A 24567-nucleotide genomic window follows, 5' to 3' on the forward strand; every position below is an offset into this window, starting at 1 on the left:
GTTTTGACTGCTTCCCATATTCAAAATGTGCCCATCCGGACCTCTTTTAAGAATACGATCCCAACACAAGAATGGAGTAAATCGGAGTAAAATATACATGGATTTCAAAAGTGGATGAATCATCCCCAAAAGCAGTGCGACTGGGAGTGGAGCATACATATGCTCCCCACTTACATGTTCAAACTATGATGTCACACAGGGCAAGGCATACGCCCAGTTCACGCACGCAACTTATTGTCGAATCTGTAAAGGAGGACTAAAAGTGAATATTAAATGGTGTGCACACCACCTCTCTAATGATTATTAGCAATTCTTGGCATATTGTAGTCATCCTTGGCATAAGTTGCAGATTCAATGGCATGCATTGCAGAATAGATCCACGTGTTGCAGTTGTGTCTGTGGGCATTTAATCAAAATGATAAAACTATGTTCTTGCACTAACCATGTACTTACTAAACCTATCAACCTTTATTTGGAGGAACTGTATTTACTTCTCTAAAATGAATAGTTGAATTTGACAGCAATGCATACTTATTTTCATACACCGACTAGCTAACATATGGGTGTAAAATTATTAAATTTCTAAATATATGATTAAAGAAAATATTTGACTGATAATCACTAGCACCATTTGAACCCTAACCTGTAAGATATCTGCAATCAATTTGCTTTCCGAATCTGTAGGGTCTCAGGTTAAAGGGTTGGGGAGAGGATGTGGCTTACAGCCAGTGCAGACAAATTTGAAGATGGAGAACCAGGTTCACTTCTGGTGGGAGGCTCTAACATCCTGTGATTCTGGGCAAACCACTTAATCTCCACATGCCTACCAAAAATGATTGTGTCCACCTGTAATGCAACTGGTGCTCATGTAAAGCGCTTTGATACCTTCAGGTTAAGTTTGCTCTATATAAAACTACAAAAAAGAAAGAGGGACATGCCCTGTCATGTACAGTGTTCTCCTCAATGATGTAATTTCAGATGTTGCAGTGATGTTATCAATGATGTCATAGAGAATGTCATGGGTGATGTAATATGTGAGGTAATTAGCAGTGCATGGCGAGGACGTAAGTTATAGTTGCATTTGAGCATGAGTTCTAGTTAGTTAAGATAACAATAACTGGTGAATTACAGTAGGTTTGTTAGTTTAAAATGGTATTTGAACTGACATTCTCACCTAACTATAACATCCCTTTAACATTTGTTTTATTTTCAATGAATCTCAAGCTTTTCTTAGTACTGTAAACTAAGACATTATTACAATTCCCAACTATAATGTAAAATTTACCTTTGTTTTTTTCTATGTTATTTTTTAACATAACGTAAAATGTCCTTCACTGTGCTTGGTGAGGCGTTGGGTGAAGGGCCTGACCCGTGGGACACTCAACCACCCGTGGATGCCCAAACCCCATTGCCGCCCAACAACTTGCGGGTACCCAACTCCCCCCCACCCTTTGCAAAGGCACCCAGCCCACCACTGTGTATGGCCTTTGGCTTTCCATTGGGCACAGGACCTGATGGATCCCACTGCTACACACAGCTGGTTATGTCATGTAATAATAGAAAGGGTAATATTTTAAGTATGGCAGACCTAATAACTTTGTCAATGTGTCAGAACATAAAAATATATACAGCAGGCCTATTGGCTTTGTCAAGGGGTCTGCGCATCCACATATATAAAGCAGGCCTATTGTCTTTGCCAAAAAGTCACTGATCACTATGACAAATTTATATTTTATAAATGTACACATTGCAATGTTTAATAATAGTGAATGTCATCAAATATTTTCAATAAAACATTTAAAAAATCATTATCATGTCTTATCATGACTGTTTTTTAACCTTTTGTGAGACCACAACATGCAGCCACAGAACCAACCACAAGGGAGTCTTGGCATTCTAGCTGAAGAGCATATAGCTCCAGTTCGTCTCCTGAAATCATGGATTCAATGACCAAGGAGACTTGCTGCATTTTTGGGAATGTTGCTGGGGGGCTACTGCAGTCCCTGCAACTCCCCCACCCCACCTCACCTCCACAACAATTTTTAAAAAAGCTTAGTGATGCCCAAGCCCCTTCTAGGGAAACCATCAGCATACAAAATATATGTTTTAAAGCCTTTGCAAGGCTTTATAGGGTGCTGCCCAACTTTAGTAGTGAGTGGGAAATGAGTGGCTGATCCGCACATTTTACATTCACTGCATTTTGTTATTTACTTTATGGGAAGGATGCATGGTGGCCCCCCCTCCCTGGACCATTTTATGGCCCCGGGGACCCCATCCCCTGTGACCTTATCATTATTTAAAGGGGAGCTTGAGCCCCAGGGGATGTTATAGCTAGGGGAGGGTGAGACAGCAGCCACTCCCCATAAAATGCACATAGTCCCTGGGGACTCAAAATGGCATGGTGAGGGGGACAGCTCACCCCCTCATCTTTACATAATGAGGCCCCAGGGGATGAAGACTCCAAGGCCTTCAAATGGAACAGGAGGGGGCTGCATTACCCCTAAAAAGGATCAATAAAAAGCTAACCCACCCCTGACTCACCAGGGGGATCTAAAATAAAACCGGTCTGAGCCACCCTTTTAATCCACTGCACCGTTGATCCACGGTCTTGCCAAAAATAAATACTATTTTGGTCCTAGAACTCCCACCAGGCCTACGGGGCAGGGTATCAAACCTCTGTCACCCTGTAGTTTTTTAATACTTTTTGCAGGACAGAGGACTGAGTCCCCAAGTCCTAATAAAGCTGCTGACACGTCTTTTTTGATGTGATGGCAACCAATCAGTTCCTATCTTTGGATCTGTTGAATCCACGGACCTTATGCGTGTGTATATATATAGATATATATATATATATATATATATATATCTATATATATAAAAATCCACTGAAAAAACCATAGGTTTCACACCAGTTATAGTTAGGTGGAAATTTTACTCGCATAAAACCATTGAAATTCCCACGTTATAGTTAGGTGGACTCACTATAACGTGCGCGTGCAATGCACTGCTTATGACGTCACATATTACATCACTCATGACATGGTCAGTGACATCACTCATGACATCACTGATGCCATCTCAAATGATCCGTGTCCTCGACCCTCCCCTCTCTCTCCCAGCCCGGCCACCATCAACCAGAGGCCGAGGCCGACGGGATCCGGCCGCGGTAACACTGGAGAGTTACAGGTTCGACCCCCCCCTCTCTCTCCCAGTCTGGACCAGCATCCATGGAGGGCCTGGGAGTGGAGAGGCCACTGCACGAAAGGCCCAGGAGAGGCGCCGCGCGCCACGCGCCAAGGTCTGTCCCAAGGATGGACTAAGGGACCCGTTCCTGGGGCCGTGGCAAGGAGCGTCCGGCCACCATCAACCAGAGGCCCGCCCCAAAAGACGCACTGGACATTTCTTTTTTCTTCCATAATGGCTGCAACAACCCTGGGGGGGGGATGTCTTGCACATGCCTCCGACCCCCCTCGTCCTCATCGCCTGGTCCGGCCATAACAAATGTCAAGCGAAACGCCGTGGGGTGCACTGGGAGGGAGAGACGGTGCGAACAGGCCTCTCCCGCCTCCCCAGGTGGAGGCTTCCCAGCTGCACCCTCAGCGCTCCAGGCGCCCGGAAAAGGGTTCTTCCACTGTGGCGATGCTGCAACGTCTCGCCCGGCAGGGTGGAGCCCGTCCGCTCATTTGACCCCGCGATCGCCGGTAGCTACCGAACTCTCAAAATGGCGATCGACCTGGCAAGAGCGGGCCCAGCATGAAGAAATAGCCCGGTCACTGGTTGACTCCACCACCGTAGTCCTCCACGACCTTGAAGATTCTAGAGGAGCCGCGGGAGTCCCCGACCCCCGCAGACACCCCCGATGGGGAATGACTGCCATGATCGCCCGTGGAGCAACGAAACTGTAGCCGCGGGACGTCGGCGCTCCCATGCTGGCGCCAGCCTCAGTTTGAATGACTAGAATCCTGCAGACCACAGTTCGGATCAGTTCCGGTGAAAGCACAGTGTGACCCGGTAGGAAAAATTGTTGCACCCCCTCCCCTTTTTGACTGATGGTTCAAACCACCGATCCTTTCTTTTGCCCTTTTAATGGAACTTTGGACTGCCAAAGGAAGCTCTGGGCCAACCACGAGTTAATAGAGATTTAGACTATGCCTGGTTCTGCCTGACTGCACCCAAAATGGCGCCGATGCAAATGAAACCCTCAACTCCTTATTGTACCCCGATTGCTCAGCCTCGGTGTCATAGGATATGTATGAAGTTTTTAAACATATAGATTGATATAGGATGTGTACTGATTATGAGTTCGGACAATGGATTGATATAGGATGTATACTGTCAGCTCGGACAATGAATCGATATGAGATGGGTACTGATTAGGTGTTCGGACAATGAAGGACAATGAATTAGCATAAGATGGGTACCGATTGAACATTCGGACAATGAATTGTTGTTGAGTTTGGCGCATCATGATTATTGAAAGTTCGAAATTTCGATGCTTATGATATTCGCTCACACTAAAGATTCAATATGATTTTTATTGCACTTGGCGCACTTTTTATGAAATTAACGACCACTGACTCCATTAAGTTTTCCACTAATAAAGTATCCCCACATCTACAGTTCCAGCCTGCTCCGTGGCCGGCCCACGGGGTTGTAGGCCCGTATTTGTGCACCGACATTCTCATTAAAGATTGTTTTTGAGAAAGCAAATATAGTTGTCCGCGTAAATTGATAAGTTTCGAATAAATGATCCGATATAACTTAAGTACAGGTGAAACGGCTCAGCTTGATTAAAAAAACAAGGGTTAAAAGGGTATGGTACGCAGAAATACTGCAAACATGAACGGTCCAGGTTTTTGTTGTATGTACTTTGCACATTTTTGTACAGCCAAAGGCAACCGCTAAAGATCCTGGTATTTAGCCTATACTTTATATGCTGCCTGTATAAGAAAAATCACACTAACGGTCCACCTGGGCTTGAACGCCCAGTTGGCAGTGACTGCATCCCGTGGAGATAGGCCGAGTACGCAGTAAGTAAAAGCCTTTCTGGGTTTATGCGCGCTAGTGTGTCTATCAATGTAGCCCCTGCCTCCCTTCTTTTTCCCTCTCTCTGCAGGTCACATCGGAATGTCGACTAATGTACGAAAATGGTGATATAACGAACGACGAGACGGGAAAAAGGCGTCAATGTTTATCAAAACTTCCTGATTTCCTTCGAATCGAACGTTAACAGACGTTATCTCTCCCACACTACCGGTCCCCCTGGGCTTAAACGCCGAGATGGTAAGGACTGCATCCCGTGGAGATAGGCCGAGACGTCACTCAGCAGAAAAAAAAGAAAAAAAAAAGTCTATAAACATACAATAAGTTAAAAGTCAATCATTCTTGTTTCCTTGTAGTACGCTCCCCAGTCCGCTTCCCGTTACGCTAACCGGGCGCACCCCATCAAAAAAAAACGTTTTTTTTTTTTTTGCCCCGCGGAGCCCTTTTAAAGCCTCCACATCAAACCTATGGGGTCAGGGAGGATCTACTATGCCCCTTATGGTCATTTGCCCCTTCGCTTTGGCCTCCTCTTATCTCTCGATCCTACCGAGAGACAAGATGGCGGCCGCTACGGACTGTTTGGAATGTTTACAGACGCCGGAGAACCAATCAGCTTCGCTTCACAAAGCTCCGTAACGCGAAAAGTACGCGAAGCGGAGAGCTACCCGGAGCGCTGTTACAGATATATATCTTTTTTTGAACGTTAATTTCTCAAAATCCACTGGAGCACATATATTGAGACCTAGCAAAGGCACATCGGGCTACCAGTCCCTACAATTTTGCCAAGTTTCGTGCAAATCCATTCAGCCGTTCGATTATTATTATTTTTTTTTTTTTGCCCCGCGGGGCCCTTTTAAAACCTCCACATCAAACCTAGGGGGTCAGGGAGGATCTACTATGCCCCCTTATGGTCATTTGCCCCTTCGCTTTGGCCTCCTCTTGTCTCTCGATCCTACCGAGAGACAAGATGGCGGTCGCTACGGACTGTTTGGAATGTTTACAGACGCCGGAGAACCAATCAGCTTCGCTTCACAAAGCTCCGTAACGCGAAAAGTACGCGAAGCGGAGCGCTGCCCAGTGCGCTGTTACAGATATATATCTTTTTTTGAACGTTAATTTCTCAAAATCCACTGGAGCACATATATTGAGACCTAGCAAAGGCACATCGGGCTACCAGTCCCTACAATTTTGCCAAGTTTCGTGCAAATCCATTCAGCCGTTCGGGCTAAAAGTGAGGCCAACCGCCCTATGGAAAACTCAATGTTAAAAACGCGTTTTGGGACCCCCCTTTTTTCTCGGCCCCCCCCCTTGACAAACCCCCCCCAAATTTTCAGGGGCTGCTCAGAAACAAAATGTTCAATTTTCCTGAAAATTTCAGCCAATTCCGTCCACAAACGCCAAAGTTATTAGACATAGAATTTTCAAAAATCCCATAGAGAAAAAATCCTAACTATATATACCTACTGGCGACCGCCAGTAGGTAATGTATGTATATATATATATATATATATATATATATATATATATATATATATATATATATATACACATATACACATATACATATACATATATATATATATATATATATATATATATATATATATATGTATATATATATATATATATGTATATTACAACACTCTCTCCCCCTTGATGGAAAAGATGAGCCGCACCCGCAACAAAGATGCTTCCAAGCATTTTATTCGAGTAGATTGTGGGCATTCCTGCCGCGTTTCATTCCATCTTGGAACTTCTTCCGAGGTAAGCCCAGACAAACATGAAACCGATAGCGAGTCCCCACAGGTGAAGATCTTTAACCTTTGTCAGCCCTCTAGTGGACATCACTGTGATGCTATATATATATATATATGTATATATATATATATATATGGACTTTAAACCTTAATTTCTCAAAAACTACTGAATGGATTTACACCCAATCACAAACATCACACTTACTGGACCAAGATCTAGCTTACTTCCGAATCTGGTGTAATTCTGTTTTTTTGGGGGACCCTCATTTTTCTAGTCCCCTACTTGACAGATCACCCCGAAACTTTCCAGGAGGTGGATGAACTTTTTGTGGAAAGTGTTGTGAACATTCAGCAAACGCTGCCAAAGTTATTAGCGAACCAGTGCCCGCCACTGGGTAACATATATATACTGATTGGCCCAGGGAACTTTATTTCCCATGGGCCATCTCACTCCTGCAGGAGTCAGACTCCCGCAAGATTGAGAGCTCTGATTGGCACCCAGCAACATGAGAAAAACATTGCTTGCAACCTTTACAGGACTCGAGAACTCAGTCCCCTGTCCTGGAGTTCTAAAAAAAGATATATAGGGGCAGGGTAGGGATCCCTGGCCCCACTCGCCCTCCAGGTCCCATACGGGTAAGCCAGGGAATATATCTGGGCCAAAAAAAGAAAACAAAACTGCAAGACTCTTGCAGGATCCACACAAAAACAAAATATTGGCTGGCTGCTTTCTTTTATTGTAAGTCCCAGGGGGCTATGTTCATAAAAGGAGGGGGCTGCATTGCTCTCCTCCTCAAGCCTCTAGAGGCCCCTGGGAGCTCTCCCGAGGGATGGACATATTGTTTATGGGGAGAGGACATGCAGCCCCCTCCCAAGAAGTCGGAGGCCCCAGGGAGTCCACCCCCAGAGCCAAATATACTCTATATGGGAAGAGGGCCACGCAGCTCCCCTGCCAGTGCCTAGAGGGGTCCTGGTGAGCCTATCGCATACACATAAACCACTCAACACAAGTAAAATTATTTTACCTTTCAATACGAAAAAACACACAGTTAACATTAAGTTATGGCTAACTTTGATCAACATACGTTAATGCATGTTTTACAAACCTCTGAAATCGCGTAGGAATATCACAGCAAAATGTACACTTATGGTTCTGAAATAAAATCAATTACCTTGCTAGAGTTTGCTAAACACACCACACCTTGCACACCTGCTGTGTAAACCATAACCTACCAACTGCAATGCTAACAGCTCCTGCTGAGTGGAGATCATCTCAATGGTGATCACGTTATATGTGTTACTATTTATTCAATCATACCCCATACTGTAAATTCTCCTTTGACATCACTCTATTTTATGCATCTTTTAGGAAATCTAGAAGTTGACAGTGTGGAGATGCCTTACTTCTTGTAGTGTAATAGGGGAGATTGTTTAGGTTTATTGATTGATTGATTAATATTTTAATAGATTGCAGGTTCATCCTATGGTGTTCGGGTGCTAGAGGCTGAAGCAGATTAAATGCAGGCCTAAAGACTGAAGATGTGGGTGTTCAGGTGCTTGTAAAAAGATGATGGTCAGAGATATGTAAAATCTGAAGAGGAAGGCCATTCCAAAGATAGGCAGCCAAGTAGAAGAAAGATGGTTCACCCATATGTAAACAATGGAACTGTTAAGTGGATTATGAAGGACGATCCGACTGTACGAGAAGGGATATGGGGGGGAATATCTTCCATAAATAAGTTGGACAGACAGACTGGACAGCTCGATGGACTAAATACACAGACTCCTGAAAGTGACCATTCCTGCAGAGGGAAGCCAATGTAATTTGGGCAGATGAAGACTGACATACTTGTGTAACTCATAAGAGGAAATGAGCAGCAGAGGTTTGAATGATTGGAGTCTATATTATCTGGGGAAGCCCAGGTATATGGTATTCCTGTAATCTGCTGCAATGATGTGATGGCTCGGATCACCATTTGCAATCCCTCAAGCAAGAGGAGGGGAAGAATTTTTCGGCCATACCACCTTGAAAGCACCTGATCTCGTCTGATCTCAGAAGTTAAGCAGGGTCAAAAGACTCGTTATCTAGGCCACTGAGACAATCAGGAATTGAAAAATGGGGACAACTTCCGGTTGCAAATGTCTTAATATCTTGGGAACATCTGCATACAATCACAGAAGGAAAATTATGAAAATTTAAATTTTACCAATTAAGTAGCTGGGCCAACACCATCCCAAAGGAAGCAATAGACACGGGCAATTTAGAAGAAGAAATTATAACAGAAACCCCAATAAAAAGGGAAGTCTCGAAATGGTACTGGGCTCTAATTGAATCTGGCGAAGAGGACTTAATAATATCGGAAAAAATATGGAGAAAAGACCTACCAAACGAAGTCATGGATCTAAAGCGAATCTGGAAAAAATCAGTAGAAAAATGCTGGTCATGTGTAAAGCCGGCAGCTCTAAAAAGAAACCATCTCTTTACTATTCATAGAGCATACTGGACACCAAAAAGACTTTCAAAATTTAAAGGCGCGCCAGTAAAATCATGCTGTAAGTGTGGAGAAGAGAAAGTGAATGATATTCACATGTTCTATTGCTGTCCAGCACTCGCGCAGTATTGGAAAGAGATTGGTAAGACACTAACTGCGATAATGGCAACACCTATAACTGTAAGTACGCTTTTAATTATTTTTGGGATCCACTATACTACTCATCCAGGTATGATAAAGCTAAGTAAACACCAAGAAAGTTTAATATTTGTTCTGATTTTGTTAGCACGAAGAGAAATTTGTATAAATTGGCTAAAACCGGCACCACCAACTCATGAAAATTGGTTAAATTCTGTAATAAAAACCTGCAGACTAGAAAGAATAGGGAAACGCTCTAAAAGATCACTATACTGGGAGATTTGGGAAAACTATATCACATCTAGATGATAACCTAGAACTTCTCCTTTTTCTTTTTCTTTTTTTTTTTTTTTTCTTTTTTGATATATTCCAATGATTAAAGCGGGCCAATAATTCCAGGCAGGATTTGAACACTGCCGAGTAGCCTTACAGGCTAGCTATTTCCAGGAACAACGGAATTATTGAGTATGATAAAGGTAAACAGGAGCAAATTGACTGGTCATAATCAACATCTCGGGAAACTCCCCTTGGACCCTCGATAGACACGGTGGGGCAGTGAAGGTATAGCTCTCGCAAAAAGACCGTCAAACTCCCAAACACCTTTCTATCTACATATTCGCAATATGAGGAAAAAAATAAAAAATCTGCTGCAATGATGTGATGGCTCGGATCACCATTTGCAATCCCTCAAGCAAGAGGAGGGGAAGAATTTTTCTTACCACTTTGGGAAGATGGAAATTGCAGGCAATATGTTAATCTGCAGTGTAAATTGGGCAGTGGCATCAAAGATTAGATTATGGACTTTGTAACAGGGGAACAGAAGGAATCAGGTTATCAGGCTGCACAGTGGCAATCCTGATTTAGGAAGAGAGGTGGCCAAGGTTGAGAATCTCTGTTTTATCAGAATTTAAGTTTAACAAACCTGCCAACATCCAATTACCAACAGTCATCAGGCAGGATTGAAAAATCAGAGTGTCAACTCACAATGAATAAATATCTGGGTGCCATCATCAAGTGTTGAAACAGAAGCCAAAATGTATGACTAATGCAGCTAGATGGGCCACAAACATATAAAAAAGTGTGTGTCTCAAAGAAGAGCCCTGCGGAGCTCCACATGTCAAGGGCCTACATTTAGATTGAAAAGAGAGAAAGACTGCCTGAGCCATGCCAGAAAGGGCAGATTTAATCAATCCAAGGGCTGTGGAGACAACGCCCATGCGTTATTTGTAAGAATTAAAAAAGGCGCTAATACAACTCTGTACTAGGTACTGAAATGTTATGTAATGTAAGGAACATTCATAAAGGGCAATAATCCCTAAGAAATGGACTTCTAAGTGCTAATACCTGACAGCTGGTCAGCCAAGAGAGCACCCGAGAGGCTACGATGATGTAAATAAGCAAGTTTTGAATTCTTTCAAAAATCTCTTTGGTTTGAGATAATATGCAGTCTTGTTGATATTGAGTCCCAAAGCTTGGCTCATAAGATTGCAAAAGAGCTACATCCGCTCTAATTTAAACAGTTAGAAGGGAGCAGGCAACCAGATCTGGATGATCTCAGAATTCTGGAGCGGGAAGTAAGGAAGGATTACGTTTTGAATACCACAAGGCCAGTTTTGTAAAAAGTGCAATGGATAAAGGATAGTGTTTTGAATGGTATTCTCTTTTCTATTGGAAGTCAGTGAAGCTCCCTACGTTTGGCTGAAATGGAGCGAGTTTTAGGAAGATCGAGTAACAGCCTGGTTGCCGTATTTTGAACTAATAGGAATTTCCTAATAAGTTTAATAAGGTGTCCTAGGTAGAGGAAGTGAGAATAGTCTAATATGGAGGTGATGAGGTTGTGTATCATAACCTTTGTAGTTGTCTTTGGGGGAAATCTAATCACTTTCCTTTTTTCCATTTCATCATGCCGAAGCAGGATGCTGCAACTGAGGTTATTTGATGTTTGAAGGACAGCTGAGTATCAAACTTAACTCCTAGGTTTTAGCTGAATCAGAGGGAATAAGATGTGGACAGGAGGTAACGCAGGCCCAGCAGCCCCTGTGGTGGGGACCCATAAACCTTCCATGGTTCCCCAGGGCTAGATTGGCATGTAGGGTAATCAGGCAGTGCCCCATGGGCTGGTTTCACAGATCTGTGTGTTGCTTAGTTTTTTAGTAGTTTGTGCGCCTGTGGGAGAGGTGTGGCGCCGCGGCCAGGGCGACTGGCGCTGGAATCTGGGGACCACGGTTCGATCCCCGGCTCCGGCGGCAGGTTAGCCCAGCACCATGTGACTCTGGGCAATAGCTCGCTTAATCTTCCCGACGGCCCCCAGCGCCTAGAGACCCTTACGGGTGATTGTGCGCTTTACAAATGTGGACTTTACTTTACTTTACTTTATGGCCAGGTGGGCTAGTTTTTCCTGTTGATTTCACTGATATTAAAACAAACATTTCCTGCAGTAAACATAAATGCATGTAGTCTTTTATACCTTGCAAAACACTCGAACTGCGTATCTTTACAAGTTCAAAACTAGCCTGATTTGCAAATGTAGCCCACTTTTTTAGCTATCTGTTTGCTAACGTGGGCCACTTTTATTTGGTTGCCCAAGCCTATTTTCTGTCCCAGTCCTCTCCCAACCCTTTAGTGGATCCCCCATTCAGCCAAAGGTCAATGTATATATGTGCAATATGGGAGACTGTAATGTAGGTGGAAGGGAGGCTGAAAACAAGGAGGTACTTTTTGTTTCCAAGTTTATTTCCATAACATAGGAGCCCACAGGAGTGGGTCCTCGTCCAGTGTCTTCCACAGTGGCAGCTCCTCCATAGAGGGCACAAGGGCGGTGACCCCCTAACCATCAATGCTTCACGCTGCATCTAATGTCTTATCTATTGCAGATTTTACATGAAAACAAATGAGCTAACTGATCATTTGTTTTCATGCAATATCACCTTATACCAGAGGAGGGCCTCCCTGGGTATATTGCGCAAGTGTCAGGCGTGGGCAGTTACAACCAGTCCTCACACAGATGCAATACATATCTGACATCCTGCACTGCCTGACGCTAGTGCAGCATGTCAGATAATGGTGATATGTGGGCCTGTCTGTCATGCGCCCTTATGCCCCATCAGGAGCCACGATAAAGGGAAAATGACAGCCTCCTTTCCTATCTGAGTTTCTGATTGGGCATGAGGCTGTGAACCTCGTTCTGGCACCAAACGGACTGAGGTCACTGGCAGTCAAGTGAGCGAGGAGAGTGCATCTTTAACAAAAACATCTAGATAGATAAAATCATTAAATAAACCGATGTTAATGTTTGACCATGACACACAGCTTTTGGAATACAGCAGGGGCAGATTTATGAAGGCCTTGCGCCGCCGGTGCGTCATTTTTAACATGGGAAAAAGTGACGCACCGGCGGCGCAAGGCCTTCATAAATCTGCCCCCAGGTACCTCATAGAATGCGCAAGAAAGGGTGAGTGCCAGTCCGGGTCTGAAAGGTGTTTTTCGCACTCATGTAGCTTTTTTTTATGCACGTTTGCTTAGAGAGTTTTAAAGTTGCATCTAATTTGTTAGAAAGTCTCCTAACTTTTGCTCCTTTCATAGGCCATGTCGAACGCTGCCCGAAGGCGGGAACCCCCCCTCAGCAAGCCCACAAAAGTGCGGGGGTACCAGATTGGTTGTCCCCCAAACCAGACGCTTGCCACCCAATCAGGGAGGAGGCAGTAAGTGGCCTGTGGTTCAAAAAGGGGTGTAGGTTCCCCGCTGGACAAAATAACCCCCTCCAGTTGAAGTGGAATCCCAGCCACCCACGCCAAAAGGAAGCGGGCATCGCAGCTGCGAGGTCAAGGGGAGGGAGGAAGAAACCCAGAAAAATATCCAAAAAGAGGAAATTACTATAGGTAGATGAGCTGCTCACACAGTGTCCTTGAGATGCCTCATGGCAGGGACACTGAGTGAGTAAATGACAGCACACAGCCACAGGCAGGGTAGATGAGATGCTCGCACAGGGTCCTTGGGATACCACATGGCAGGGGCACTGAGGAGCAGGCGAGTGGCAAGCAAGGGTCCAGAGCAAGCAGAACGGCACTTGCAGCCTGGCCGGTCCCAACGCATGCCCACAAATTCGGTAGAAAGGGAAGCCTGTAACCGCAAGCTCAGTGGTCTTTCTTAAAAGGGCACCCCGAACAAGGACAGTACTGTCATAAAAGAAACAACAAGAAAATTTTAAAGGACAATGCATGATGTAAAAATGACATGGATGTATATGAATGACCAACCAAAAATTTGGTTGGTCATAAATTTTTAATAAATTGTGGCCTCTCTATGCACCATATCATATCGTCACTGGAATGATTAATGGGGAAAGGGAGGCAGTTTGGGGGCAGGGCGCTAAGAAGGGGGGACGGGCTTTCCCCTGGGAGGGGTTAGCGCATTAGACAAAAGACACACACAACATTACATTTTTGGGCACAGAGAGATTTGCCAGGATTCAATACTGTTTTTCCATGTTGCATGGTTGGCAGCTGTAGCCACTAAGCCATGTCACTTCCTGTATTTTTAAACATGAACTTAGAAACATACACCTCCCCACCCCTGATGACAATTCCATTAGTAAACTAAAAGGGAAGTCTGTTGTAATCGCCACCTTTATATGGGCCAAGATTCATATTATACATAAAGCAGCATTATAGTCTATTAAATCCAACATGAGAGATTTTTGCACAGAGAACTCCCTGATCCCAAAACTACCTGAAAAAGGCAGCGCACATGCGCTGTCTAGGAGATGACCTTTTGAAATCGGTCTGCTCCTTTGCAAGCACACTTGTGCTTGTGCTGGCATCCACCTTGCGGAAGCGAGCAGTGACGCACGTGCAAATTAAAAACATATGGCTCGGGCGCCGCCGCCGCTCGCTCCTGCAAGGCGGATACCAGCACAAGTACGAGTGCTTCAAACCAGCTGCTGCTTGTCTTCACAGCTGGAACCCGCTTTTGTAAAGCACCGCACGCCACTCCTATCACGTGTGCAATACAAAGCCACAGCTTTTTTCCTCACAGTAGGCTTCCTTGTATTTGGCCACGCTTGTTTTTTTTATCTGAAACAGAAACAGCAGTTCCTGAGGGGCAATGAAAACTATCTTGATAATAATATGCACAATTGCAATGATAAAGAATTCGGTGACGTCAGAAAGCTGGGGACACCTTGCACTATTATGTCTAAAAAAATAAATTACCAGTTGATCACTACATGCCAGCAGAGGACAATGCATGATGTAAAAATGACATGGATGTATATGAATGACCATCCAAAAATTGCGAGATGTTCAGACCATTTTTAATAAACTGTGGCCTCTCTATGCACCATATCATTTCGTCACTGGAATGATTAATGGGGAAAGGGCGCTAAGAAGGGGGGACGGGCTTGCCCCTGGGAGGGGTTAGCGCATTAGACAAAAGACACACAAAACATTACATTTTTGGACACAGAGAGATTTGCCAGGATTCAATACTGTTTTTCCATGTTGCATGGTTGGCAGCTGTAGCCACTAAGCCATGTCACTTCCCGTATTTTTAAACATGAACTTAGAAACATGCACCTCCCCACCCCTGATGACAATTCCATTAGTAAACTAAAAGGGAAGTCTGTTGTAATCGCCACCTTTATTTGGGCCAAGATTCATATTATACATGAAGCAGCATTATAGTCTATTAAATCCAACATGAGAGATTTTTGCACAGAGAACTCCCTGATCCCAAAACTACCTGAAAAAAATGTCGCTCATTTTCTCCACTGTCTTGCTCAGTCAAAATCAAAGACATTATTTATGCCTCACTACTATCTAAATTCACCAGCCACCACTGGTCTTCCAGTCTGCAACTGCATGGTAGTTGCATTTGGAACACACCCAGCAAGCACACGATCATGGGGGAAACATCCTTTACATCGCGGTGATTACACCGCGAAACATTTAGAACGCAGCCGTTACAACGCAAGTTGCTACAACGACTTGCGCTGGATGGCGCTATAACCTAAGGAATAGTAAGATTTACTATTCCAACACCTTCCCTACTGTACGTAGACTGGTTTGGAATAGTAAATCCTACTATTCCTAAGTCCAGCGCCATCCAGCACAAGTCGTTGTAACGGCTTGCGTTGTAAAAACTGCGATGTTACATACAGCGATCATTTTGTTCGCTTTGTAACATCACATATTCGATCACGGGCCAAAAGACAAGCATAAACGAGTTAAACACATGCACAACTGTGAATAACAAAACATAATTCCAGAACAGATACACAAGAGGGAGAGAGAAACAAAGGAAGGAAAAAGTAAGCAATGCTCTACCATAATCGTCAAGCAAGGGATCCCCTCTAAGAGGCGTATGAGGTCAGGGAGTAAGAGGGGAATGAATATCAAGACAACTAGAATAAGAGTGCTCACCATTGACCTATATTTCTTTACCAATGATTAAATCTGGTATGAGCATGAATACATATACACAATTAGTTACGACGTACAAATACACATATTTATTTTCATTTTTTTATTGATTATTTGTAATTCTTATTTCCTTCTTAGCGAATGCATTGAATGACATTTTTTTATAAAAATAACAGAATTTTTTCTTTTTTTAATATAAACACTATTCCAGTTTTTCATGCAAAAATTAATACAAACATGTTGCCCCCAATTAAATAATCGAAAGGGGAGCACTCTCATTCTAGCAATGCTCTACCATTACAGAGACTCAGGGGGCCCTCGCCACATTCTGCAGGAGTGGCTGTCATTTTGCGTTACGCCACTGAATGTGGGCGGAGCTCATTGGGCCACAAGGTGGGCTGGGTTTTGATAATGCTACCTATTACACATGCGCTTACCTGCAGTCTTGCAGTCCGCCGCAGCCACAGAGAAGCGCTCATTGGAGTACTGGCATTCATAGCTCTTTTGCTGGCAGTAACTTCGGAACGCACGCCCAGAGGTGGTGCACACTTGGGAAGTTGCATTTTTCGGGCACTGGTAGGGCACCTTACATAAACACTTTCCATCCACACACCTCTCCCATGGCAGGCAGAAGACTTTGAGGCAAGAGCTTTGCGTGAAGCTTTTCCGTAAACAATCTTTATCCAGCCTTTGCAAGTAGATCTCCGGGCCTTGCTCATTTTTTACTGCGGATTGTTTCTTTTTACTTCTCTGCAGATACAAAAAATACCAGTTACCTTACGATATATAGTCTAGAAAATAAATATTTGTTGAGAATTATGTTCTGTGCCCCCTTAGCAGGAATTTTACTCCAAACATGAAAGGCTCGTGCAGAACCAGTCAGCCTTCTGAAAGTCACAGCGACTCCGAGCAAAAGCTTGGAATGTTATTGTACATGCACTGTCCCATTAAACACGACTTTGTAAGGCAGACAAACATCTCTCATAGCTCTTCACCTTTGACAGACACATTTATTCTTTTTAGGTCTCGCCTAGGCAGCGCGCATGCGCTGTCTAGGAGATGACCTTTTGAAAACGGTCTGCTCATTTGCAGGCACACTAGTGCTTGTGCTGGCATCCAACTTGCCGGAGCGAGCAGTGACGCATGTGCTAATTAAAAACATATGGCTCGTGCGCCGCCGCTGCTCGCTCCTGCAAGGTGGATGCCAGCACAAGTATGAGCGCTTCAAGCCAGCTGCTGCTTGTCTTCACAGCTGGAGCCCGCTTTTGTAAAGCACCGCACGCCACTCCTAACACGTGCGCAATACAAAGCCACAGCTTTTTTCCTCACAGTAGGCTTCCTTGTATTTGGCCACGCTTGTTTTTTTGATCTGAAACAGAAACAGCAGTTCCTGAGGGGCAATGAAAACTATCTTGATAATAATTTGCACAATTGCAATGATAAAGGGTTCGGTGACGTCAGAAAGCTGGCGACACCTTGCACTATTATGTCTAAAAAAAAAAATTACCAGTTGATCACCACATGCCAGCAGAGTAAAGCAGCCTTAGAGCCTAGGGGACGTTTGATTTCTAGGATTGTGCTACATGAAGCGCCTAATATAATGGTGCATGGAGCATGCAGCCGTTCTTCTGGGCTTTGCACGTGTTTATAGTGCTGAAGCTTTATGGCTGATACCAGTTTAATTGGACATCATTTACCTGTTAGTTCAGTGCAGAGCACCTCTGCTTGCAGGGCTTGGGAAGACATGCCGTTTGCTGAAAGGGGCATAGCCTAAAATTAATTCAATGTTTCATTTGAAAAGGAAGAGGAGAGAATACATTGAATGGAGGCTTTGTACCAAAGCTGCAGTATTTTGGAAACGGCATTTACTTATTTTGTGGTTTTTCTTTATTTGTAGCTTATCACAAACTATAGAAAGATAATAATTCGGATTAATACTGAGAGAGCGCAAACTGATTTAATTGTATGAGTACATCACACTTACCTGTAGTAAGCACAAAACATGAAGAGAAATGCCATGAGTGCTAATAGTATCTGAAATATTCTAAATGTATAGCTAATATAGAGATTTAAGTAGAAGTGGAACTAATACAGAAATGTGTGACATTATATGACTTTATTAGATGTGATTATTTTTGAATCCATGTCGTGAAGCTGATAAAACATAAGGTGGTATGTGGTTAAGAGCAGAACGTGGTAGGCCTCAGGGCCAGAGCTGGAGCTAAAAGGGAAGGTGTTTCTTTTCACGACACAGATTGTTTTAACGTTTTTGGTCATTGCATAAATGGGCCAGGATTTATAAAAATGTTTACTGAATAATAAAATAAGAGTATTAACATGCTTGAATTAAATGAAGAAGTTGAGTGCTATAATCATAATGAGAAATATTGTAGGCCTGAAATGTTTTAGCATTGATTTACACGTACATGTCTGGGCTGAGAAATGTTGCAAGCCTTTTTAGAAGTCTATGAGAGTTGGGTTCTTGGCGGCAGATATCTGTCTGCAACAGGAAAGGGGGGATCCAATTATAAATGAATGAATAGAGGTCTGTTCAGTGGACGGCCCAGACATGGAGGAGGGTTCTGGAATGTTTAAGGGGTATCAGCGGGCCGGAGAAGAGACTGAGAAGCAAGGTCAACTCTAACGTCTGAGGCCCAATACAAAGCATCATGGAAAAAGCCTGAAGTTGCACCACGTGAGAGGCGTTTCGCAAGGGGCGTCTCAAATGTTGTTGACTGTTTTGTATTAGGGACAGCACCCCTGGGTGGAGTTAGAGCAGAGACCTGAGGACCCTTTAGAGAGCGGATGGGTAGGCAGTGAGGGGTCATGACTGGAGAACTTTAGGTTTTCACCAAGAGACTTAGAGTGGGTGACTTCCCTTGGGGGTCATTCATTGCTGACACCTTTGTTAGGTTGGGATTTGGTTAAGTAGGGATACCATCTAGAACAGGGTAGGGACGCCTAACCTGTGTTTGTTTTCCTCCAATCTAAATGAAGGAGCGATATGCGTCTATGCTGATAGCTTTACTATTTTTAGAACTTGTGTTAGTGATTTCTGTTGCTCGTCTGAGGGCTTTTCGAGAGCACATGTATGTAATTGGACCTGTGTATCTCGTGAATCTCATTCTGAGATGTCTGTATTTGCAGCTCATTATATCTTTACAATAAACTTTTGAAACCTAGAAGTTGTCCGTGATCTTTGAGAGTAGAGTCCTTTATTGGGTGAACTAACTTGCAGATAGGTGTACTGTTTTCTTCCAAGACAGGCAACAAAGGTTCAGTCGACCAGATCGAGGTTTGGATCAATAGATATAAGGTATCGATCAAAATCTCGCCCTTTCAGTTGGTAGCAGAGGATGGTTGCCTTCTTGAGGACGGTGACCTAGGCCAGGTTAGCTTACCCCAAGGCCCCTAGAAATCGATGATCGGAAGAACAGCCCGCAGAAGAAGATCCGGATGACGTGAGACAGAAAAAGCAGCAGTATCGGTCGAGAGTGAGTATAAAGGGTTATGCGTGTTAGATTGCGGTGTTTTGTATTGTATCTATGTTGTAATGTTTGGCGGAGTTGAATGTCTGTAGAGTGACTGTGGAACAGGTTGTGAGCGCGCGCAACCGGTGAAAATCTTAAGTTCAAGGAGAGCTTAAGTGGTTCGGGTGTATCGGACACCTAGAGTAATTGTCAACTAGTGTGAAGGGGGTCATGAGGTACCATTGATCACCCGAGAGACCGAGATAGGGGGAACGTAAGAGTGAGTGCGTGAGTAACGGACGCTGGTCGGAAGTTACTGTGTGTGTAAGCAACCTATCAGAGAGACGATAGACATCTCGTCAGTTGTGTTGACAATTACAGATAGACTGTGGACGTACAGTCGAGAGAAGTGACCGCTTGGTTGGAAGTAGTCATTTTTCGGTGTATGAATGGGACGCATGCATAACCGGGAGACGAGTTGAGAAAGGAGGGGTGCTGCTGCGAAGCGGAGAAAAGTGACGTCAGGTGGTGTCGCGCAGTGATTGGCTGACCGGCGAAAGACCGCGCTGTGATAGGCCAGCTAGCGAACACGTCAGACAGGGTCGCGACGTGATTGGCCGACAGGAGAAAGACCGCGCTGTGATAGGCCAAGCTAGCAAAGCCGCGACAGGATTGGTGGATTGTCATCAGGAAGTAAACAGAGTAGCGAGGCTGGATTTTGTGCGCATAATTATGAAGTGTTTTAAATGGTTGAAAGCGCTGTTTAGGAAAGAGAAGGGAGGATCGTATGAAGGGGAAGAAGCCCCGCCGGAGGGTACGCCAGCTCGTTATATGGCAGTAAATGTTGGGTTGCATACGATCCTTTGGATATCAGAGTGGAGTAAGATTACTGAAGGAAATGAGGAACTGACGTTCCCGAAGTACGGGACGTTCAGATTAGAGGTGTTACATCGATTGAAATCAGTCATGACCTCAAAGAGACCCTTGCCTAGACCAACCCAGTTCGAAGCCCTTGATGCCTGGCTTAGGGCAGCGCATGAAAGGAATATGAACAGACGACAAGAAAGGGTGAAACGCTCGGTAAGGGCAGTGCAGGATGCCAGGTGGGATGCGGATGCTAAAAGATGGAGAGTGCATAATTTGGAAATAAATAAACTGTACCCAGTGTTAGAGGCGCCAGTAAATAAAAGTCCCCTGGAAGAAGATGATGAGAGCGAAACAGAGGACAGCCTGATAAACAGATTACTGACAGACAGGCCACCCCCGTATAATAGAGCAGGGGGAGAGGTCGAGAATACTGAAGGAGCAAAGGGGGGCAATGCAGGAGAGCATAGACCGCTTCCCAGTTCAGAGTGGGATCCTGAGCCAAAGAAAGAGTTGCTCCAGCCTAGTCAGGTGCAACAGGTAGTCGGTAGGTTTGTGGTACAAAGAGCGCCGGAAACGGAAAGCGCCACATCCTACCCATTACCAGATGCACTACAGGTACCTGTTACCATAGGTCCTATAATATCGATATATGACCAAGAGAGAGCAAAAGGGGAAGAACGGAAACGGAAAGACAGAGAAAGAGCAGAACAGGCAAGGAGGAACGATACCACTAATTCCCCAAGTCAGATGCCGATACCCAGAGAGTGGAGCACCCCGATGCACACAGTAGGGGACCCAGGAGGAGATCCTGGGGGCCCTAGATGGCCAATGGATCTGAGGGGATCTGGACGAAAATCCTTTCAAGAACTAAATGAGTACATGAAGCAGTGGGACGAGGCAGTGAAGGCTCAAAAGTGCATCAATGCGGCAGAAGCAGAAAGGGAAAGTCAGGACAGCCGAGCACGGACTCACTGCGGGGCTGGGGAGAGTAGTCCGGAGTGGGACTGTAGAGGGAGTAGGGGAGTCACCCATTGGGCCCGGAATGGAGGTAGAACAGATCTGGAAAACGGGGGCCCCGGGAGTGGAGGGGTGGCGTGCCCAATACTCAGTGAAGGGGAGAGGAGAGCGCAAGAGTACAGGAACAGCTTTAAGTGTCCACACTGTGTGCCTGGCACCAGAGAACAGAATGGGAGTTGTGAGAGGTCGCACCATAGTCCCTGTGATGACAGAAATGAGCGCAGCCCAGGGAATATGGGGAACCAGGAAGGATCGTATCGGATACTGAGCGATACGAGGCAAAGGGAGTGTAGCGACCAGAGGGAAAATAACAGAGAGATGTGCGGTGAGAGGAGAGAAGAAGACGAGAGTGGGCAGAGAGAGAGTAGGGATAACAGGCCCGTGTTCCATCACCTTCCAAGATCGGATGGCCGAGCATGGGACCTGGAGAGATGGGAGCAAGGGAGGCCACCCATTAACTCTCCTGAGCCCAAACGCAGAGCTCGAAGTTGGGATGGTAGGGAGACCAGCGAGCCCCCTTCGAAAGACATATTGCGAGCTGAGATAAAAGCCAAGAGACTTGATGTCTCCAGTTTAAGGTCAGACCTGGATGACATGGTAGATGGTACCCTGCCTTTAGAAAGAATGGAAATGTATGAGCAGGATGAAATACTGTATATGGCAAAGGACATCACTCGAAAGGCGAGAGCAGTCCATGAGAAGTTAGTCGAACTAGCAGGCAAATATATGGTGGACTTGTCAAGAACCAAAGCATTACAGGGTAACCACAGGCTACATTACTCAGATCGGGACCTAGATGAGAGGAGAACGATTGGGCTGAAAACACACATAAGGGAACTGATTACTGGAATTAGGACATGGAGGGCACTAGATAAGTGGGAAGAGAGGTGGTCCAAGAAAGGGACCGGCAGAAGAAGCATGATTGGTATGACACCAGGACAGCAGGGAATAGAAGCTTACCCTTTGCGTGAAGTTGCAAATGGGAACTATGTACATGTCCCTTGGAGTAGGGGAGATTTAGCTGCTTTTACCACTTCTTTCCCCAAGTTACGAGAGAACCCTGTGGAGTGGTACAAGCAAGTCGAGAGGTTTGTAAAAATTTCCAAGGTCCTATGGATAGATCTGAACACGTTGTTTGACATTGTAGTACCAGGCGATCTATGGACAGCATGCAAGGTTAGCGCTGAGTGGCCCACAACGGAGCCAGAGAGAGATGCCAAGACTAATGGGCCGTCCGAGATTGTGATGGCAAAATTCGAGAGAGTGATGACTTGGCTGAAAGAGAAGGTGCCAATGCAAGACATAGATTGGGTCAGAATAGACCGAACAAGACAGGAACCCAAAGAGACAGTTCATGAATATTACGAGAGATTGCTGAAGGCGTTTAAACAGTATAGCGGCTTGGATGTAATGGATCCAAAAGACATAGGGCAATTCGTGTCCAAGTTCGTCCTGGGACTGAGACCGGATATTAGTTTAATGATTCAGCAACACTCGATCTGTTGGCAAAGTAAACCCCTAGACGAAATATTGAGATATGCCAGGTACTGCTGTGATGAGATAGATTCCAAGGCTAAGAAACTAAAAGAAAAGTTGATGGTGGTACAGATGCAAGCAGCCGGGAAGGGGGGACCACAGCAACAGCAGCAAGGGACAGGTACAGGAGGAAAGAAGCAGTACAGTCAGAACAAGGGTAATGAGGAGAGTTCCACCTTTAGACCCAGAATAGACATCGCTACCTTGAAGAAAACGACTAGGTGCCACCAGTGTAACGAGCTGGGGCATTGGAAACGCGAGTGCCCCTACAATGTAGAGATAGGAGAGCAAGAGATAGAGGAGGAAGAGGTCCAGAGCGCACCTACAAGAGGGGTAACGCCATACCAAGGAAAGGTGCTCAAAGGGGGGGGGGCTCCTCCCCGAGCCCAGTTCCCGCAACCTCCTCGAGTAGGGAGTATGGGTAAGACCTATAGACAAATGCCCCTGTTTGTGGAAGGTGAAGAGTGCTATTATGTGGACCCATTAACCGGACAGAGAGTGGAAAAAGAAGACTGCACCCTTGGGGCAGCCTTAGAGGTAGATCAGAGGGGACCCTATGTGGAAGCAGAAGTAGCAGGGTGCCCTACGACATTTCTGGTGGACACAGGAGCCACTAGATCTACGATCAGATCAGCTGCAGTTCCAGACCTGCCCATGTCTGGAGAGACCATACAGGTGGTAGGGGTCGCAAACAGGAGAATAACCAGCCAATTGACAGAACCGGTACAGGTGAAAATAGGGAAGTACAGCGATGAGCACCAATTTGTGGTTTGCGATTCAAGCCCTGTGTGTCTGCTAGGAAGAGACCTGTTGTGTAAATTGAATTGTACTATATATTGTACACCTCAGGGAGTGGAGGTATTGACTAATGATGATGATGCAGATTTCAAAGTTGCGAATTCAAGGATATGTGTGGAGCTGTACCCTACTTTGACAGTAGACGAGCTTCCCTGGGACTTGAGAGAGACAGTGGCATCAGAAGTATGGGATTTCACTGGGGAAGAAATTGGATTGGTCAAAGGGGTAGACCCAGTGAAAATTGTAGTGAAGCCGCATGCTGAGTTCCCAAGAACACCCCAATATAAATTGACTCCAGAAACGATTGCAGGCATAAAACCCGTGATCGAGTCTATGATTAAACAGGGAATACTGAAAGAAATCGTGGGTAGTCCATGCAACTCCCCGATTATGGGTCTGCAGAAACCAAATGGGAAATTTCGGATAGTGCAGGACCTTCGAAAGATTAATAACATAGTCGTTTCATGTTGTCCAGTGGTACCGAATCCATCAGTGATACTGTTTCAGATTCCATTCCAAGCAGAATGGTTCACTGTGATCGATCTTTGTCAGGCTTTCTTTTCGATCCCTTTGGACGAAGATAGCCATTTTCTTTTCGCATTTAAGCTGGAAAATCGCGTCCTAACATGGTGTCGTATCCCTCAGGGGTATACAGAGAGTCCATCGATCTTTAACCAGCTTCTGAAGAAAAATCTTGAAAGTCTAGTGCTGCCCCAGAAGTCAGTTCTGGTCCAGTACATAGACGACCTCCTTGTGGCGTCAGAAACAGAAGAAGCTTGCAGGGAAGACTCCATTGCTTTGTTAAATCACCTAGCTGCCAATGGGCATAAGGTGTCCCCGGGAAAATTGCAGTACTGCCTGACAGAGGTGCAGTACTTGGGACACAGAATTGAGAAAGGCAAACGAAAGGTGTCACCAGACAGGATAGAGGCGATCATGAAAATGAACGCGCCTAAGACACAGAGAGAGGTCAGGATGTTCCTAGGGATGGTGGGTTATTGCCGACAGTGGATCGTGAACTTTTCACTGA

General features: G+C 45.0%; 1 protein-coding gene across 3 annotated transcripts in view; it reads right to left on the reverse strand.

The window, feature by feature from the left end:
- The window catches only part of CFI (complement factor I), a 365757-nt gene that overhangs the window by 266533 nt on the left and 74657 nt on the right, over window positions 1-24567 (reverse strand). For all 3 annotated transcript variants that reach the window (XM_078676680.1, XM_078676681.1, XM_078676679.1), the window contains one exon: window positions 16287-16599. In XM_078676680.1, the coding sequence (XP_078532806.1) occupies window positions 16287-16599 (313 nt within the window). The remainder of the gene's footprint in view (window positions 1-16286; window positions 16600-24567) is intronic.

The sequence above is a fragment of the Lissotriton helveticus genome, chromosome 2_1 (assembly GCF_964261635.1).
Source record: "Lissotriton helveticus chromosome 2_1, aLisHel1.1, whole genome shotgun sequence".
NCBI lineage: Eukaryota > Metazoa > Chordata > Amphibia > Caudata > Salamandridae > Lissotriton > Lissotriton helveticus.